We start from the raw sequence: 21,023 nt of genomic DNA, 5'->3' as shown, positions 1-21,023 counted from the left end.
ACCTTGGGTATTGATCAGGGTGGAGTATTTCTGCATCCCAAATTCTACATTCAGACTTTGGAGATGACTTCATTACAGGGCATCCATGTTGAACAGGAAAGAACCCTATTTTACCTACTTGAAAAAGAAGTGTGACATAATTCATATTGTTACTAATAAAAAAAGTGAATTCAGACAAAAAAAATCACATTTAACACACTTAAGATAAATCAAACAAAAACAGAGAATACTACAAGCCTTATTCCTTAATATTGTCAAATGGTGATGTAGCGATAGAGTCTTACTTAGTCCCACAATTAGTGACTTAATCAATTCATATACTCCTTCAAAGTGAAAAGAATCAATATCTTAACATCAAATATAATAGAAATAGGGCCTCAGACAGTCCTACTAAAAGAAACACGCTTATTATCCATCTTTAGCAAGAACGACTTCAGGCATGTCATATTTCATGAGTAACTGTTTATTTTGTTTAAAATGTGTGGCTTCAGAGAAGCCAGCCTTAGAGACTGGAATGCTGATACAGGAGCTCAGTCATTAATACATTTGTTTTATATCTTCATCGGTGTGAGGTAGAAATGTAAGGTTGTGACCAACTTCAGTAAAACATGAATGTTTGAATTTCTCAATCTCAATGTTTGAAGAAATACATTTTACATGAGCATAAAAACAAAATACATTTACAGCGTATAAAATTTTAACCATAGGATACTTAATCCACATAACAAAAATAACAAAAAAAAAGCTCTAACGTCCTCTAATGTATGAGCTGCTCATGGTAAGTATTTTAAAGCCACAACATTTAAATGATTTTTTTTTTCATACAGCATTTAATAAAATGCGCTTAAGCAACTTCTTCATGCATTGCAATGCACTATAAAAATGATAACAATACTCCATATTAGGGCAGACAGCGACAAGATTATAAAACCCTGCTTAAAAACAACATGCACTCATTTTAATGAAATTACATGTACAAAGGTCGTTTCACACCAGTGCCTTTACAAACAGTCTGCTTGGGTTTTCAACCCAAATATTACAACTGACATTTATTTCACAAGACATGATCAGTACTGACTTATTTACATCCCCATTATCATTCATGTTGCTGCAGATGCTTTTTTGAACCATTATACAGGGTAAGCCCATGCATATCTCCATATTGTCTTCAAGACATTAATGCACTCACGACTGGCTTACCAGAAAATTCCACTCTTTTTTTAAATCAGGGAAACCTGCCCAAAAGTACTTTAAGTACACTTAGTATCCAACAAGCAAATTTGTTCACAGCAAATAAAAGTTGTCAGAAAACATACAAAACACAAAGTTTTAGTCAGCATGGATGCAGTGGAATGCCACGAAAGCTGATTGATGTGCACCAGAATACAAATGCAAACAGTACAAGTGCAAAAACAGTAGCATAGCTACATATAAGTTACATTTCTGAACCCAAATCTTTAAGATAATTGAATTTCTTAAAGGAAATAATTGCCACTGATAAATACACACACAAAAAACAAATTGAGAAGCACAGTCATGACATTGATGGGACAGAAGGAAACAACACAGAATTGATTGTCATAAAGGGAAAGTGATGAGGTGATTGCACGGATTATGTTAGCAACATATTCATAATAACCCAGGAATAAATGTACCACATAGACACACATGCACATAAAAAATCTCTGAGATGTTGTTTAGTATAAGAAAAGACACATGGTCAATTAAACCAGTTATTTTGGCTTATGCAATTTTTGCAATTGTAAGTTAAAAAGGGAAACTGAAAGAATGAAATTAGACATTGGTTGTGTTGTCGCTGAGCTAAGAATGCACTGTGTGCTACCTCTGATATGACAGCCAGTCTATTTAGCTACTTTACAGATATAGTTGAGATTTGGTACTTACACCTGATTGAAGTTGTCTTTCCAACTGGTGATTTGATTTAATTAATGAACTGTACATTAAAGTCAGCTGTGTGAAAATTGATAAAACAGGAAACATACAAAGCATGTTTCATTTTTGTAGAACATTCAGAAAATTCATACTTAAAGCCAAATTTATCAGCACAGTTATTAAACCTTCCAGTTCCTACTGTGCTGATGTTTGCAAATGCAAACTAAATCTTCGTAGGTTCAGAGTAATCTGTCTATTTTAGTACACAGTGAGCTCCCTCTTCCACATGTAATATTTATATTTATATGACTTTTTGATTCTGGACTGTGTATCTTATCTGATGTCGGCATCAAAAGCGACTGTTAATAATGGTCAGCATGAGAGTGCATGGTAAGGCTTAGATACATTTACAACATTTTAAAAGGCTTCGGTCGAAGGTAATGTAATTAGGCTGAAGTGCTATAATGACATTAAAGGACATGAGCACAGTTGCAGCTGCAGAGGAATCTTTTTTCTTGTCGTTCATAGCGTCTGACTGCATCAGCTCCAGAAAACATTCATCCCAGTCATCCTGGCTTTCCAATTCTTTGTTATCTTAATCTACTATGTATTCCTGAATGACTTTGCTCCATGTATCTTTAGAAAACAAGGGGCTGTTGCAGGATTTTGGACTGCAGTTCAACACTGCACCCCCCGAGAGACAAGGAGTGTACCTGAAGAGGAGACTCACTAATCTTTAAATTGACAGTTCTGGGTGCTGGGAGTGATGGCGTGTCATTCTGCAGAGTCGGAGTCCTGGCTGTTGTACTCAGCCGTCTCCATCTTGAGGATGTAGGGAATGATGCTGTCAATAGAGACGTTACCTATTAAGCCGGTGAAGAAGAGCTCCTCGGTGATGCTTGAGTTCATCAGGCGCAGGGCGGGTAGACGAGTCAGGATACGCGTCAGCCTGAGGACACGAGCACAACAGTTCTGCAAAGTTATCCTGATTTCTTGTACTCACCTATCTGAAAATGTGATGCTCCTGTAAGTGCCAATTTCCTGTTAATTTACCAGATACATGCAATTTAAATTTAATGAAAAAATGGGACAAATCAGCGGAATGAGCATAGCATTTCCATGGCAGTGAGGGTGATACGTGACATTATTGACACAATAACAGTTAAATCATTTACATGCTACAAATAGTAAACAATGACAATAAAACCCTTTCTGTTGCTAGACAGTGATGCATGCTGCTGAAACAGTTTCATCTATCAATATAAATTGGTGCCTGTGAGACGCTTTAAAAACCAAGATTGACACACAGCTCTCATAGGCACGCCACTAAAAAAAAGTTGAATAATATCAATCACTTCTCTATCTTAGCTCTTCTTACACCGTCAAAATATAGAGTATAATTTTCACACATTACATATTAATTCATACATGACCAGAAAGTATTGCCATGAAAGTTAAATGCTTTGGATGTGAAATACATTTTGTTTGTTCATCTTACTTCCACAGTGATCACTATGCTATTCCTTGTGTTGGGTTTGTGTTGCTGGTGTAAAAGTACCTGTAGGTGTCTTCTGGATACGTTTTCTGCACGTAGTCCTGCAGCTCCATCAGCGCTTTTTCCTGGAACTTCTCTATCTGCCCGCTGCTGTCCACACCTGGATGATCTGACGAGTCAAAAACACAACAGCTGGAGCTCAAAATACTGGTAATATGCCTAAATTTAGTTCATTCTTGTGTTGGATTTGTTGGATTTGACTAGTAAGAGCTTGAACATTCATTACTGTTTTGATGAAGAAAACCAGAATCTCCTCTGTGCAGACTCACCGGGGCTAAACAACACTATAGCCTTCAGGTAGGCATATTCGTAGCTGTCGGTCTCCAGCCTCGTCATGCTGTTGCAGAACTCCTGGAACTTCCAGATATGCTCCATCACCTGCTTCACCCTCTCTCCTGACAGCTTGTCTGAGAAGGAAGGAAATGTCCAGTTTGACGCATCAGCAACCGTGGTTTTACTTATTTCTGTAGTTGTTTAAACTTTATCTAAGAAAGAAAGCAACTTAGAGGCACAACGAGAAACGTCATCACCACCGAAGGATACGATTCCCCATGCGTGTTAGTGAGTGGCAAACCGTGTGTCTTTTTTCAAATTTTACATCAAAATTCAATTTGCGGTGTCTGAGCAGTCAATTATGACACATGGACAAAATCATACAACAAATCAAGTTTAACCATGCTCTGATCAACACTGCCTACTACTGCACAACGGATTAGCAAATGAATGGAGCAATGCCCACTTTAGATTTTACCATGTGAGAAATTAAGTCACTCTTTTATCCTAAAAGGAGGTTTCCACTGTATTTCAACCTGGCACACGTCCCATGATTGTGGCACTACGATTATTACCAATTTTACACTCTGCACCTCCAGGTTTACCCAAATCTTTACAGTAGAGGTGCAGAGTACATCCCACAGAACCACAATAGTTGAATAGACTAGACTGTTAACACTTAAAATAAAAAAAAAAAATCACATTTCTTTACTCCTGTTTATATGCGTGTGTCCTACTGTGAAATGATGACGAGGTCTGTGGTCCATACCATCCTGGATGCTGCTTTGAAGGTGGTTGATGATGGCAGCGAGGATGGTTGACAGGTTCATCACATGAGCGCACTGAGCTAGACCCAGAGTGAACAGCTCGTTCCAGCAGGCTCGCACCAAACTGGTGTTCGCCTCCTGACTGAGAAATACAGACGAATACGAATAGCTGACTGTGACTGTGTAGACTGACAGCATTGTACTGCATTCCTGTAATGTTTGCAAAGCTTGTAAACAAATAGGAGCTCACAGTGTTGTTTCCAAGAATAAAATTCAAATGTTCTTTTGTCAAACAGCGTCTCACCCGAGAGCTGAGAAGGCTGGGATGGAGCGTGCCCAGTGCATCGACAGGAAGAGAAGTCTGGATGCCGACTCACAGATGTAGTGTACATTCAGATACTCTGGCATTGGACTGGGCATGGTCAGCTAAACAAAATAAGCAAAGAAGGACATTTGAAGAAGACTACCAGCCACTATCTACACATGAATGTCAAAGCTTCACATATAGGCCTATTTGAGAAAACCCAGTATAGAATGGATAAGAAACATTCAACATAACCACGTTGTCTAGAAACCGACTCCCTGCTGGGGGCTCCTTGTTTCAGGTCACAACCCTCTTTACCTCTCTGCCAGCATTTCCTGTCCATATCTGTACAAGTGTGTCAAATAAAATGCAATAATTCCAAAAATAATCCTAAAAATGTTCATGCTGTACATGTACAAACAACAACTTTTGCTACGTTTGAACAAAGGAGTGCTATTTAAAAGTGTGCACCTGCATATGCTTCCATATTAGTCCGATCTATAACAGGTGAATAAAGGCTTTTGCTTCACTCTGATGTCTTTCTGTGGACAGTTACAATCCCTCGTTTATCAATCACGCTCAGAGAGGACTTACTTTGAAGCCGACGTGGCTGTCTGTGAGCAGTGGTCCTTCCACCTCGATGATGGGGGTCTCCTGGTCTCGGCCAATCAGCTGGATTGTCGTTCCACTGACACACTGTGACTTATCAGCCAGATTTTGAGCGACCTCGGGTGGGTTGAAGACCTTGGCAAGGGTGTCAAAGGCACTGGGCGCAAAACACAGACAGACACAAGCCTTTAACTTCATTGATTTGACAGGAAGCCTTCTGCAAGCCAAACACAAATACGTGAACTTCTTGTATACACAAAATTTTACACATAACTGAATAATAACAAAGAGATTAAGAGGTTGTTTTCTAAGCTTTTAGTCACTCTTTTTTTCATAAAACCAGCCTTTTCCTGGTTTGTTGTAGTCTACTGCATGCTTGGGAAAGGATTTGATATATTTCAGTGATTAGGCACTACAATTACAAAATTTTAGCATATAAATTCAAATGAAATAAAGTGATTAAATAAACATACAAAATAACACAGAGTATATTATTCTAAAACAATAAGGAAATAGAGTATTTTAGTGGCTAAATCGTTATAGTTATTTCAACCCAAAACACAGGTTGACTGTCTTATTAACCCATTTTTGTTACAAAGTTAAACAGTAAATATTACACTTGAAAACAAAGAAAGATGATAACCTTTGAGGAAGTGCTTACTTTATCTATCATTTTGACATTTTTGCATCCGCAGAGACAAACCTGGTCCATTTTAAGAAGCCACTAACTTGACATATGAGAACAAATCTGACAAAACAAGACTTCACAGTGGAGGCTGTTAAAGTGAGTGATGAAATACCTGCCACAAACACAACCTCCTCCTCTTTGTGCATTACCGACTGACCGTGTTATCTCGCTGGCAGACTGCTCCTCGTGTTGGCTGTCTGAGGTATCACCGTTGTTCAGGTTTTCTTTTAGTGAGTCACTCAGGTTGGCTAGTGATGTTACCACATTGGCTAGCGTCCCTAAATCTCCCTGCCCAGAATCCATCTGAAGATAAATGAGACGATGCAGATTATTTTCATCATAATCATGCAGGTCAGTTAAAGCAAGATCGACTTCAGACACAAAACAGAGTGTCTCATTCATAGTTCTCAAAATTCATCATAGGAAGCTCTATTAAAAGGAGCGGAGGGAGACAGCAGCAGAAATGGAAGATGATTTATTTAGTGTTACACTGGCTCTATTATCAAATGTACCTTTGAGTCAGTTGCCAGCAGCAAAGTCCCATCACTCTGGATGACTGGCTGCTGGATGTTAACCAGCATCCCCTGGTCGAGCAGGCCGGATCTACACATAGCAGAGAGCTTCATCATAACAAGTTGAGATACGGCAACATTAGCAGCTTAAAGATGGAACAATTCAGAGAGTTCAGGCCCGTCATTTACAGGTCTGATTTCCACTGACCTGGAGCCATCTGTCTCTGTGTCGGATATGAAGGTTGGCGTGGCGATGAGAGGACTGTTTAGGTCCTTGCGAATGTAGATCTTTTGGGTGGAGGCAGCACAGTTGGGATGCTTCTCTCTGGGCACTATATCGATGGGCTTTCTCTCACTCTGCACAGCTGAGGAATAACAGAAAGCAGACTGTGTTTACATTTGTCTAATGCTTTTAAGTGAAAGGTCAAAATCTCATGCTCTTCAATGTGTTTCAGCAGGCGTGCTTGTAGGAAGCCACAAGGTTCTTTTGGCTAAGTGAGGACTAGAACCATAGACTGCTATAACATAATGGACACAACCACAGTGACATCATAGAGTGGTAGGTGGACCTAAGTTTTGAAGCCATGAGTTTGCCATCTGGGGTTTTCTTTTTACGAGTGAGTGATAAGTAAAGGGTGGATCTAAGAGAGAACCCGAGGACAGTATCCACACTAGTTAGTATGACATGACGTTCATTTTGTAAATTTTGGTCACATTCAGGATGTTTTGTCATGTATTTTATCCTAAATGTGATCAAAATTTACAAAACGAACATCATGTCATACTAACTAAGACCTAAAACTAGCAATTTAACATAAAATAATCAGGAAAATGTGTACTGAGACAATCAATCATGTGATAAGTAGGGTCATTTTCTCATAGACTTGAATGCAATCAGACTTCTTTTTGCAGCCAGAGAAGTAGCCCCCTACTGGCCAACAGTAAAAATGCAGTTTGAGGGCACTTTCAGACTCGTTTCATTTTTCAGGACTTAAAGCTAAATTCATCTTTTATACACAGTGGATGGCTTGAATATTCATTTTTTAAGGTTAGAGGACAGCTTCCCCTCTTTCCAATCTACAGATAAATAAGAAGTATTTCTGCAGCATGTCTTTGAATATTAGACAGAATGCAATTTAATGCATTAACAGGTGTACAAACCATCAAATGACAGAAAACAAGAGGAACAATGATGTCTATGATTATATATTTAAAGCTTGATTTTTTTTTCTACATTCATGTCATTTTTTCAGCTGCATAGAAATCTTACTAATATAATTAATGACTCATTCATCTCACACAATTGTATTTATCTATGAAGTCAGAAACTGATCAGTTAGCTAGACTGCAAGATTGTCTTAAGGACATTAAAACCTGGATGACTTTTAACTTCCTACTGCTAAATTCAGACAAAACTGAAGTCATTGTATTTGGCCCCAAACATCTTAGAAACTCGCTTTCAAAGCAAATAGTTACTCTGGATGGCATCACATTGGCCTCCAGTACTACTGTGAGGAATCTTGGAGTTATTTTTGACCAGGACATGTCCTTTAACTCACATAAAGCAAGTCTGTAGGACTCCCTTTTTTCACCTGCGTAATATTGTAAAAATCAGGAACATTCTGTCTCTGAGTGATGCAGAAAAACTAGTTCATGCTTTTGTTACTTCCAGGCTTGACTATTGCAATTCCTTATTATCGGGTTGTCCAAATAGCTCTCTCAAACATCTACAGTTGATCCAAAATGCTGCTGCGAGAGTACTGACAGGAGTTAGCAAAAGAGATCATATTTCCCCTATACTTGCTTCTCTTCACTGGCTTCCTGTTAAATCCAGAATAGAATTTAAAATCCTTCTTCTGACATATAAAGCTCTTAATAACCAATCTCCATCATATCTTAAAGATCTGATAGTACCTTATTATCCGAGTAGAACTCTTCGCTCTCAAGCTGCAGGCTTACTTGTTGTTCCTAGAATTTCTAAAAGTAGAATGGGAGGCAGAGCCTTCAGTTATCAGGCGCCTCTCCTGTGGAACCTGCTCCCAGTTTGGGTTCAGGAGGCAGACACCCTCTCTATTTTTAAGACCAGGCTTAAAACGTTCCTTTTTGACAAATCTTATAGTTGGGACTGACTGGGTGACCCACAGGGGTTCGGCTTGTGTCTTCATTTGCACAGCTGACTCCCTCTTGGACGTCCCTTCGTTCTGCCTCTAGTCATGCTGCTATAGGCCTAGGCTGCTGGGGGACTGAGCCCTTCTCTATCTACCTTTACATTTAATATGTATACCGTTATTGCAGTACATTCACTCTGTTTCCCCCTGTGCTATTTCTCCAAGTGTCCCTGGTCCCAGAGCTGGATGCTTCAGATCTGCGGTCGATGTTCCACCAACTGGTCCAGTCTCCACCATGTCCACTGTGGGATGCTGCTGCTGACCTTCCTCCAGCCCTCTGCTTCCAACCCCCCTTTTCCACCAGTCAACTCTGCATCGCCTTCACTATACTGTTATGCTAACTAAGCTATAATCTGGTGCAGCACATCTCTGACTCATGTGAGCTTAATGTTTCTGTACATTGTCCCTTAAATAAAGACTAAAATAAAACTTACATACTGTTTGAATTTTACTGCTAGCTATACATGTAGTATGTTTAATGTCAGAGCCGTACATCATAAGAGTAAATTATGAGTCAGTTTTCAATGTTAGCTTATACTTTGGTTCACATATCCTGTCATGCATGTATCCAAATGTGTGTTGTGTTTTCCTTGCTTTCCCACCCCTCCCTCTTCTCCCATCCCTCCCCCTTGCCCTCTTCTGTCCTTCTCAACCCGCCCGGCCAGCAGGCAGATGGGTCCCCCCTATATAGAGCCGGGTTCTGCTCGAGGTTTCTTCCCTGTTAAAAGGGTGTTTTCCTTGCCACTGTCGCCTTTGGGCTTGCTCTGGGGGTCAGGCATATGGGTTCTGTAAAGCGTCTTGAGACGATTTGACTGTAATTGACGCTATATAAATAAAATTGAATTGAATTGAATCTTGTCAGTGACAGATGGCTGACTTAAAAATTAAATTCCTATCAAAAATAATACACATATTTGAATTAATTTAAGTTCTTACCAAAAGTGACACTGATACCATCATGAGAAGATTACGTTTTTGTAGCTACTGTAGCTATGTCGCTAGCTTTAGCTAATTGTAGGGACAGTGTTTGCTAAACAGCCTGCAGTGCAATTAACAGGTTTCTTTGACTTTTTAGAGGGAACTAAACCCATTGTCTTCACGGATATTGATAATACCGGACTTGTTTTGGAGTGAACCTGTATCTTTGGACTGTGTCATGGCAGAAATGGATGCAAACTCACACTCTGTCTTCATCCCCATCTTAAGGCATTTCCTTAATCGACAGAACTGGCAGCGATTGCGGTGGTGCTTGTTGATGACACAGTCCTGCTTACTGCGGCAGCTGTAGGTCAGATTCTTCCTCACGCTCCGCTTGAAGAAACCTTTACACCCCTCACAACTGACCGCTCCGTAGTGACGCCCTGAACACGGACGAAACCACACAGCATGTTAGAGTCACCATGCACATGTGGGTGTGATTGCTGACACTGTGAAGCTAAACATACTGTTGGACTGGACATCAGGAAGGAGTCCTCAAAGCACATTCAAACCATCCCATGCCTAGGTCACAAATCTGCAAACTGGAGTACCTGAAGCCTTGTCCCCGCACACCACGCAGTACTCCACTGGCTGTGGTCGAGTCAAATCCCCTGACTGTCCTAACAACCGCTCCATTGACACTGGATCGGTGACAATCTGAAAAGCAAAGTCAAAAACATGCCGGTAATCTTGTGTTTCACCTTAATGCGTTGTCAATAACATGGTTGCAACTCCAGTTCAAAACCAGTAGAAACCAAGATATTGCCAGCAGCATTATCAAGGTACGTGCTGTGTGGTGATATTGTGGGGAATTATACCTGTATCCTTCCTGGCATCAGGCTGTCTGCAGCAGTGAAGATGAGCTGCTTAGTGTTGTGACTGTCTGGTGAGGCCAGGATAACCTTGCCTGCCCCTGAGCTGTCAGCTGTAGTCAGAATGAACTGCTGCTTGGGAGCACTGGACGGGTTCATCGCTGTCACTATCTGGATCTTCTGACCTGTCTGCTGGTCGGTTACAATCTGAGGGTGTCGGAGATGAAGGAGGATGACAGAAAGAGAGGGAGGCGGAAATGAACACACACCAATAGGATTGAGGCAAAGAAGAGAAGCGAATGACACCGAGGGTGGAAGAGCCAAGTCACATATTGTATCATCAACTTGTTCATCACTGCTGCTAAAAGGGAACAAAATCAACAGGTAGTGGCAGTGTCACATTCTCTGAAGTGTGAGAAGTTACCTGTATTCGCTGTGGTGTTGTGGCAGGCTCAGTGGAGATGACCTGAAAGCGCTGCGGAGACTCAGTCATCACCGAGTCTGATGGAGAGGATGGCACCTAGCGAGGTTAAACACATACAAATGATCAGTCAATTAAAACACAAACATATTTAAACAAATACATTTCAGCATACACATAATACAGAAATGTTGCTATACATTTTACACAATGAAGTAAAAGCAAGTTGTCTCTACCTTAAGCACAAAGCTAAAGAAAGCAGCAGCTTGGTATTTTTGTCATAAACTATCATACGGGTTACATGGAACAACTGCTAGCAAATAGTACATCATGAAACTCTCCCTCTGCTCACTCACCTCTGCCTCATGCTCAGAGTCCACTTTCTGCTGAGACAGCAGATTCAGGTTGGTCGTCATGATGATGTAAGGTCATTAGTGAGGTCTGTGTGGAAGGATGCCAAAGACATTAATCAACGACAAAGGTGTCAACTGTCGCAGAGGAGCAGGCCGACGCTGGGACATTTTTAAAAATACAACAGTGCTGCCGGATCACAGAAAATGCATGATAATATAGATTGACAGTATAAGTTGATTTTGTCTGATTTGTCTTGTTCTTATTATGTTGTTTTGATGTATTATGAGAAACACATCAGTAGTTTTGAGAGGAGGTGGTGATGTAAACACCAAAGTTGTGTTTTCATTCCGGGAACGCTACATGTATGCTCTAAAAAGCACTGTCTTCACAAGTCATATGATCATGACAATCCCATCTTGTCGTCTTTAAAAAAAATGCACAAAAACATCACATCATATGGTCACGGATGCAATTATTTAAAAATGGAAAACAAACTGAAAATCTAATAAACAAAATACTTTCAGTTGTCTGCTTACTGCTCCTTATCTGTCCTGCCATTTAAATGAAGCTACACACTGTTATGCACATCACACCTATTAAACAAATCCAGTGATGGCATGATGTCAGCGTGTCAGTGTTTTATCTGCACATTCCTACATCACAACTGCTTCTGCTACTCCCAGTGCTTCTACCTGTGACCTTACAACGACTATATAATATGTGGGAGTGAAAATTCTGTTATTCTATTTAAATGGAAGTGCTCGATTCTGAAGCAAATTATACTTGTTTAAAAGTACAAAGCCTTATGATTGAAACTGTGTAAATCACACTAAGATACCTTTACTACCTAAACAGCAGCAGCAGTAGTTCCTTATGTTGTAATAAGAGTGTGTACACAGCAGTTCCTTTTCTGTCATCTACTGGGGCACATACTTGTTGCATCACTATGAGTGCAATGAACTCATAGTGACTTCCAAGTGTCACTTCCAAGTCTTTTTGAGTCAAGAAAAGCACGACAGTTACGGTGTCGAGAACATTGTGAGCACAAAACTTGAAATCTGGGTGTTTGCACTGTTTGTTAATAGTATGTTTTGCAAATCACACTTTCTAATATAATGTGATGTAACTGATAGCTGTGTGAAATGTCAAAAGTACTGCAACAAAGGAAGTGAATCTGAAGTGGCGATGACACTCTGGCACACTAGAAAGGAGTGCTTAGAGGGAAAACTGTCATAAGTAGGTGGACAGACAGTGTGAAACAACATAACATCATCTATTTAGTCAAATCAGGGCTATAGACATCTCTCCTATATATTTAACTTTAATTTGAAAGTGTGTGCATCTATTCTGAGTGCAATCTCACTCTGTGAGTCCCTCTTTAATGTGCCTCATGCAGGTGTTGTAAAGGTAAGGGAGGGACATAGTTATGGTTGCCATGGTAGGATAAAGTGACAGAATGCACTCTTTCCAGCATCCCTGCATTTGAAACTTTTGTCATTGTTGATTTGATGTTATGCTGTAATAAAGAACACAACTTGACAGCCTCGATGAACTCTTGACTGCAGCACTCCACTGACTAAAGGAAGGAGTACACAGCTTCATTGTTTACAGATTGGTCTAACAGTTTGTCCATCACTGCCTCAGTTCCCAAACGCATCACAACACAGAACAAAATGGAGAATCTGGCAGTCAGCCAAAAACACGGGAGACGAATCCTTATGATAAATATATTAGATCAATTTTCTTTCCAGACAGCAAAGTGGGTGGCTGTAGATATTGTAAAGGCAAACGTTAAAAAATATGCAGTTGTGATGAATAAAGACACAGTAATCACAATCCACTCCTGTCCCCGGGATGGCAAAGGTAAAAGGGTCGAGTTCATCTGCAGCAACTGTAGCTTTGCGGCGTTAGCTGTTCTCGCTAGCTCAATACAAGTAAACGCTGCAGTAGGAGCCGACAGTGGACGTGTCTCCTGCTGGATCTGACACTTTAGCATACAGGGATTAGTTCGGGCTAAGTCGACAGCGATGTCACGTATTAACAGTTAGTTTAGCTGTCTGACAAACTGCGCCCAGCGTTTCACGGTCCATGCCCGGATCCGAGCTGCCGGAGACGGGCAGGAAGGCAGCACCGCAGCGGCTAGCTAGCAGGCTAGCCGGGCGATTAGCTGCGCTCTTTTATGATCCGGTATCTCAGACAGCTTTCTTGTGTTTTCAGTCCGGGACCGGGACTTACCTCCGGGAAGCGGCGGTCACGGATTTAGGGCGCTCTGCTATTTTATAAAATATTTGTTTTGGTTTTCTTCTGTTAAAGGTCATAGTTCGTGACCCCGCACCGCAGCGCACTGACGATGGTTCGGGGTTTTTTTTCCCCTCCTTCCTCTCGCACGTCCCCGCGCGCCTCCAACACCCCCCACCCTCGGCGCGAGCCAGACAGGGCTGACGTCATTATGTCTGAGTGTCAAGAGACTTTGTTGTCAAGTTGTGTTTTAGAAAACTAACATGGGGGACAAACAGTCTAATAACAAGCGTTAAAAAAAAACAACTGAACAGTTAGTTTTTTTCCCTTTCTGCTGTCTTCAGTGAACTCCACAAGCACTGTGAGCAAAATTACGCAAAATAACAGATTCCACATGTTTGATCACAAATAATGAAAAAATATAAATATCCTAAATGACAATGTGTGATTTTTGTGCACTATCCTCCGGGTATGGTTATTTGTTTGTTCGTGTTTTGACAGAGATTCTTGACACAGCTGCTTTTGTTTATTTTGGAAAACCGTTAGTGTTTTTTTATTTATACTGAATATCATTCACAGAGCAAAGCAGTCAAATTCCAACCCACATACTTATTTATTTTATTTATTGGTTCCATTTGAATAATTAATTCACATCTAACAGCACCACTGTATCTAAAGTCAATGAAATATGAAAGACTTTACTTAATCTTAAATCACAAATATAAATGCTGTAAATGTGGGAATTTTTTGTGCATTATTCTCTTGCTACACTTGGATTTACATGTTTTTGACAGAAACACGTGGCCCAGTTGCTTTATTGACAGAGCAAAATGGTCAATATCCAGCTTATATTTTCATTAATTAATTCATTTTTGTTTATTTATTGATTTGTTTGCTTGTTTGTTGTATTTATATATTAATATTGTAATTAATTTACAACTGTGCCACCACTGTGTATAAACAATACAAACCAAACATTATTTCAAAGAATAATGGACTGCTTTATTTAGACTCTTGACAAAATCACATTCCTGTATACACTCACTGTTACAATTTATGTTCTTAGAACAATGGGGAAATTACTGTCTTTCATTCTGAGAAAAACGCCAACATGTATTTTTTTAATTAATTCACTTTATGTGATTTTAAAAAAACCCTGCCAGGCCTACAAAATTCCTACTTTGTATTATCAAAACCAATTTTGTTTCAGTAGTTTCTCTTCCTGTGATTTGACTGTAAATATTTGCAATTTTTTGGATGTTTGTTAATGTTTCACAATTGATATTGTAAATTATTAAGCCCATGATTACTGGTCTCATTGTTATTGTTTATTAGATACACATACAGAGGCACACACGCATATTCATATAACCATGAGAATACCTCACTGCTATTACAGGACTTTTTAGCATCACCGCAGCTAACAAAGATGTTACAAAATATGGGCTTAGATTCAACCAAATATAAAGAGAATGATTAAGAGTCATAAAACACATCATTGTCCATCAAAACCTTCTGTATCAGACAAATGTTCTTTGCTAGCTGCTAGCTGAAGAATGTCTGATCATCACGTCATCCCATTTTTTGTGTCACAGTTACACTATAATTGTCACGAATGCAGGTGGAAAGACGAAGGAAAGACGAAGGAAATTATGGAGAGGAGTAAGGTAAACTAAACAAAACTAAACTAAGGGCGGACCCAAAGGCCAAGTTAAACTAAACATAAAACAAAACTAATTAACGGGGAGGGGAGACTCACGGAGTGTCCAGGGTGTGGAAGGCGGAAGCAGACAGAATGGAGGGAGCAGATGGAGAGAACATGGCGAGGGCAGGGAAACAGGTAATAGTCCAAAGGGAAGCTTGAGTCCAGGAAGCGGCGTGCAGGAGATGGTGGATGGAATGCAGGGTATAGCAGAGTGCGTCGTGGCGTGGATGACGGAGCATGGAGCAATGAACCGGCAGTGAGTCGTGAGGGGAGCTGGGCTTATATGCGGCACAGATTAGAAACTCACGCCCTGTATAGCCGCTCGTCATTGCACTGATGAGCAAGCTCGTTGGAACCAGAGGGGCATGACAGTATCCCCCCCCTAAGGTGCGCCTCATGGCGCACACTAGACCAGTTGGGGTGCCGGCGGCCGATACTAGGACCGGCAGGGATCCGGCAGGAGGGACCGCTCCTGGGGGCGGCCCGAGGGACGGGTGGGCTGGGACCGGGCGCGTGGGAGGGACAACGTCGGAGGACGGTCCAGGGGCTGGACAGGTTGGAGTCAGACAGGCTGAAGGGACCACTCCGGAGGATGGCCCGGGTGCAGGATAGGCTGAGGCTGGAACGGGAGCTGGTAGCCAGGCCAACGGAGGTCCTCTGGTGGCCGGACTGGGAACCGGCAGCTACAGCGGTTGGGGCCTTCTGGAGGCCGGGCTGGGAACCGGCAGCAGGCCCGACGGGAACTCTCCAGAGGCCGGGCTGGGAACCGGCAGCAGGCCTGACGGGAACCCTCCGGAGGCCGGGCTGGGAACCGGCAGCAGGCCCGACGGAAACCCTCCGGAGGCCGGACTGGGAACCGGCAGCTGGACCGATGAGGACCCCCCGGGGGCCGGACTGAGAACCGGCGACGATGGGGCCCCTCCGGGGGTCGGGCCAGTGGCCGGACTGGAAACAGGCGACGGAAACAGGCCCCCTCCAGAGGTGGAGCCGGGGGCAGAACTGGAGCCGGGGGCAGAACTGGAGCCGGGTGCCCCTCCAGGGGCAGAGCCAGAGCTGGGGGCCCCTCCGGGGGCAGAGCCGGAGCCCCCTCCAGGAGCAGGACTGAAGCCGGAGGGTCCTCCCAAGGGAGGGATGTAACTGAAGGCCCCTCCTGGAACAGGGCTGGACTGGACTAGGATGGGACAGAAAGGACTAGAAGGACAGGAGGGACAGAAAGGACAAGAGGGACAGGAGGGACTGAAAGGACAAGAGGGACAGGAGGGACAGAAGGAACTAAAAGGACTGGATTAGAATTAAACTGAACTAGAACTGGACTGGGCTCGAATTGGACTAGACAAAAACTGGACTGGACTAGCTTCTGGGCTGGTAATCCTCCAGGGGACAAAACTGGGGACTGAACTAAACAAAAAACAGGGGACTGAATCGTACAGAGACCTGGCAAACCTTCGGGGAGCAGAATTGGATATGGAACTGGGGACAGGACAGGACAGGCTATTGCTGCAGGTGGCCTATTTGGAGTTAAGGTGGCCACTGCAGGGGAGCCACTTTGTGTTAGTGTGGCTTGACTCCCATTCGGGGCTGGTAGGGAGGCACTGAGCCTCTTCTGGGTTAGGGGGAAGATGTTGCGTCTCCTCAAGGCTGCCGAGGAGGAGCCAGGCTCCCACACGGCTGCTGAGGAGGCGCCACGCCCCTTCAAGGTTTCAGGGGAGGCGGTATGCCTCTTCAGGGCTAGGGGGGGAGACGCTATGTATCCTCAAGGCGGCTGAGGAGGGGCTATGCCACCTCAAAGCTGCCGAGGAGGCGCTACGCCTCTTCAAGGGCTCAGGGGAGGTGGGGCACCTCACCAAGGCCGCGGGGAAGGCGGGATGCCTCACCAAGGCTGCAGGGAAGGTGGGACGCCTCGACAAGGCCGCGGAGGAGGCGGGACGCCTCGACAAGGACGCGGAGGAGGCGAGACCCATCCTTGAAGCTGCCAGGGAGGCGGGCCGCCTACCTAGAGCAGCAGAGGGGGCAGAACGCTTCCTAAAGACTGCAGAGGATGCAGAACGCCTCCTTAAGGCTGCAGACGGAGCTTTTGGCTCCTTAGGTGCCGCGGGGGAAGCTCTTGGCTTCTCTAAGACCGCGGGGGGAACGTTAAGCTCCTCTAAGGGCGCTGGAGAGGCGGGACGCCTCGACAAGGACACGGAGGAGGTGGGACGCCTCGACAAGGACACGGAGGAGGCGGGACGCCTCGACAAGGACACGGAGGAGGCGGGACGCCTCGACAAGGACACGGAGGAGGCGGGACGCCTCCGGAAGACTGCAGACGGAGCCTTTAGCTCCTTAGACGCAGCATGAAGAGCTGCTTGTTCTCTGGACGCTGCAGGGGGAGCCTGTTGCTCCTCCAGAGCTGCAGCGGGAGACTGTTGCTCCTTCAGAGCCGCGGGGGGAGCCTGTTGCTCCTTCAGAGCCGCGGGGGGAGCCTGTTGCTCCTTCAGAGCCGCAGGGAGAGCTCTTGGCTCCTTAGACGCTGCAGGGGGAGCTTCTTGCTCCGTAAGCGCTGCAGGGGGCGCTTCTTGCTCCGTAAGCGCTGCAGGGGGCGCTTCTTGCTCCGTAAGCGCTGCAGGGGGCGCTTCTTGCTCCGTAAGCGCTGCAGGGGGCGCTTCTTGCTCCGTAAGCGCTGCAGGGGGAGCTTTTGGCTCTTTAGACGCTGCCAGGGAAGCATTAGCTTCCTCAAGGCTGCGGGTGAAGCCTTTAGCTTCCTTTGCAGTTGTGGGTGGAGCTTTTCGCCCCTCCAAAACTGCAAGGAGAGCCTTAAGCTCCTCTGCAGCTGCAGAAAGAGCTCTTAGCTCTTTTAACCCTGCAGGGGAGGCTGGGAGCCTCAACACTGCAGGACCCTCATGGACCGAGGATGGGGCAATGGCCCCCTCAAGGACAGAAGCAGGAGCAATGGGCCCCACAGGAACCTAAGACGGGGCAAGGGGCCCCACAGGAACCGAAGACGGGGCAAGGGGCCCCACAGGAACCGAAGACGGGGCAAGGGGCCCCACAGGAACCGAAGACGGGGCAAGGGGCCCCACAGGAACCGAAGACGGGGCAAGGGGCCCCACAGGAACCGAAGACGGGGCAAGGGGCCCCACAGGAACCGAAGACGGGGCAAGGGGCCCCACAGGAACCAAAGACGGGGCAATGGCCCCCGCAAAGACTGGAGACGGGGCGGTGGCCCCCAGATGGACAGAAGACAAAGCAATGGTCCCCATACAGACAGGAGTTGGGGTGATGGCCCCCACAGGGACAGGGGAGAGGGAGGCGACACGGGGCCTCTCCTCAGCCGGGAGTGAGGCGGCACAGGGCCTCTCCTCAGCCGGGAGTGAGGCGAGGGTCTCTCCTCGGCAGGGAGTGAGGTGACACAGGGCTTCTCCTTGGCAGGGAGTGAGGCGACACAGGGCCTCTCCTCGACAGGAAGGGAGACGGCGTCGACCCGCTCGGCAACAGTGGCCGTGTTGACCCGTTCTGGAGGTAAGGTAGCACAAGACCCCTCCAATGCTGCAGGCGAGGTGGTACAGGGCCCCTCCAGCACTGCAGGCGAGGTGGCACAGGGCTCCTCCGGGACAGGGACAGGAGAGCTACATCGCTTCCTAGCGCCGCCCCTTCGGCGGCCAGGTCTTCTGGCGGCAGGCTCTGCGGCAAGCGGGGACCCAGGAACGGGTGGACTGTCAGGGAAACGGCTAGGGGAACCGGGCAGGCTGGTCAGGGGGGCGTTCAGGAACTGCAGAAGGTCGCGAGGAATGTGTGGGATTAACCCTGGCTTCTTCGCAGCCCACCTGCGCCCCTCCAACACCGCTGCGTCCCTAGTTGCCTGTCCGGCGGCATTCCTCCATCGATCTATCTGGGTATAAAGGCCCCTAAAATAGCTAAACGCTTCCCTGGCTTCAAAAAAAAACATCCATAGCACCTACAGGGGACGCGGAGAAGTCTACAGGATCGGAGATGCCTGCTGGGTTCTTGGGTGGCCGGTACATTCTGTCACGAATGCGGGTGGAAAGAACCCAAGCAGCAGGCACAGACAGATGGGTGAGATTAAATAATGATTTAATAAAACAATAAGAATATAAATGAACAGAAAACGCTGAATAAAGAAAGCCGAAGGGAAATTGCAGAGAGGAGTAAGGTAAACTAAACAAAACTAAACTAAGGGCGGACCCAAAGGCCAAGTTAAACTAAACATAAAACAAAACTAATTAACGGGGAGGGGAGACTCACGGAGTGTCCAGGGTGTGGAAGGTGGAAGCGGACAGAATGGAGGGAGCAGATGGAGAGAACATGGCGAAACAGGTAATAGTCCAAAGGGAAGCTTGAGTCCAGGAAGCGGCGTGCAGGAGATGGTGGATGGAATGCAGGGTATAGCAGAGTGCATCGTGGCGTGGATGACGGAGCATGGAGCAATGAACCGGCAGTGAGTCGTGAGGGGAGCTGGGCTTATATGCTGCACAGATTAGAAACTCACGCCAGCTGTGCAGGGAGCACAGCCGCTCGTCATTGCACTGATGAGCAAGCTCGTTGGAACCAGAGGGGCGTGACAATAATAGCTTCATCACGATAATCAGCTGTCATGTTCTCAGATTTCCGTCTTCTTCTGAGAACTTTTACCTGAACACTAAATAGGTTTTCTGTCTATATGTATGTTGCACTAACAATTTTAAGACTGTGTGCGGTGAATCAGGAGGTCAGCCTCTCTGTCTCTATCATGACGTTGCATTGAGCTGCCTATAATAATGAACCAATGAATCCTAGATGTCTTTAATATGAACTGTGTAGCTGCCAGTACAAATTCCACTAAAGTTATGGTCTTTGGTGGGGACTCGGAGGGAAATGCAAAAGGTTACCTAACAGAAACATGATGAGGTTTCACTTGTTCATGTCACCCACGTTTTAATAAGCATCTAACATATTAACAACATGTTGACAGCTTGGAGAGTTATTCCGATCTTTTCTGGAATAAACCATAGTGCAAATACTAATTTTAAACTGCAATATACACTGCCTGGCCAAAAAAAAAAATCGCACACTCTGATATTTTGCCTTGAGCTTTGAGGGCACTCAGTTGTTGTGGAAATTCACATGTTCAGTAGCTCACACACAGTAACATAAATAACAAGACAAGACAGATCAGTAATTTTAACATTAAAGGTTAGCATATACTCTGAAAAACATACTGTATAATACTTCCCACTTTAAAATCTATAAAAATACTAAATGTAATTAGAATTCAATATACAACATTTACATATTTCAAGGCACAGTGATTTAAACTGATTTAAAGGGAATTCGGGCGATTTAACGTGATTTAAAACGACTTCGAAAGGTAGTAATAAAACAGCTGTATCAAAATACCTAAGGTGCATAGAACTTTTACAGTCACATTGGTTCTACTGTGATCATGACTGCGTTTCTGTCCAAAGATGCATTAATTTTTCACTAAGATCTTATATTGATGATGATAGAGTCGGACTGCTGTGCAAAGTCTTCTCCAGCACGTCCCAAAGATTCTCAATGGGGCTGAGGTGTGGACTCTGTGGAGGCCAATTCATGTGTGAAAATGACGTCTCATGCTCCCTGATCCACTCATTCTCAATGTGAGCCCCATGAATCCTGACATCGTCATCTTGGAATATGCCCATACCATCAGGAAAGAAAAACTTCACTGATGGAAAGACCTGAGCATTCAGAATATTCAGGTAGTCAGCTGACTTCATTCTTTGGGAAC

The 21,023-nt window shown here is 44.4% G+C and overlaps 1 protein-coding gene across 3 annotated transcripts; it reads right to left on the bottom strand.

Moving 5' to 3' along the window:
* Positions 1-442: 442 nt before the first annotated feature.
* On the bottom strand, positions 443-13,709 carry nr2c2 (nuclear receptor subfamily 2, group C, member 2). 3 transcript variants are annotated; one of them, XM_022189122.2, is made up of 15 exons: positions 13,570-13,708; positions 11,337-11,421; positions 10,984-11,079; positions 10,566-10,766; positions 10,299-10,404; positions 9,951-10,130; positions 6,810-6,966; positions 6,602-6,692; positions 6,247-6,392; positions 5,387-5,558; positions 4,793-4,914; positions 4,491-4,630; positions 3,718-3,855; positions 3,452-3,557; positions 443-2,842 (listed from the first exon to the last, which is right to left on the bottom strand). In XM_022189122.2, exons 2-15 carry the CDS (start codon positions 11,394-11,396, stop codon positions 2,668-2,670), a joined length of 1,890 nt encoding a protein of 629 aa, XP_022044814.1. In that variant the 5' UTR covers positions 11,397-11,421; positions 13,570-13,708; the 3' UTR covers positions 443-2,667. The 3 variants fall into 3 exon arrangements, 2 of the variants coding, with proteins under 2 accessions (XP_022044814.1, XP_051805847.1); XM_051949887.1 differs by lacking the exon at positions 13,570-13,708 and having other exon boundaries at positions 11,337-13,521; XR_007942686.1 differs by lacking the exon at positions 443-2,842 and having other exon boundaries at positions 4,459-4,630; positions 13,570-13,709.
* Between the last annotated feature and the right edge of the window lie 7,314 nt (positions 13,710-21,023).

This window comes from Acanthochromis polyacanthus, chromosome 6 (assembly GCF_021347895.1).
Source record: "Acanthochromis polyacanthus isolate Apoly-LR-REF ecotype Palm Island chromosome 6, KAUST_Apoly_ChrSc, whole genome shotgun sequence".
Classification (NCBI taxonomy): Eukaryota; Metazoa; Chordata; class Actinopteri; family Pomacentridae; genus Acanthochromis; species Acanthochromis polyacanthus.
The sequence above is the reverse complement of the archived record's forward strand: the minus strand, read 5'-3'. Positions and strand labels throughout refer to the sequence as shown.

Bases quoted from the DNA above. Each gene is read 5' to 3' on its own strand.
- nr2c2 (XM_022189122.2), bottom strand. From the start codon at position 11,396: ATGACGACCAACCTGAATCTGCTGTCTCAGCAGAAAGTGGACTCTGAG. The intron at 3,856-4,490 runs GTATGGACCACA...CTTCCTTCTCAG, and splicing joins TCAAAGCAGCATCCAGGATG to ACAAGCTGTCAGGAGAGAGG. The intron at 2,843-3,451 runs GTACTTTTACAC...TCGTGTCCTCAG, and splicing joins TATCCAGAAGACACCTACAG to GCTGACGCGTATCCTGACTC.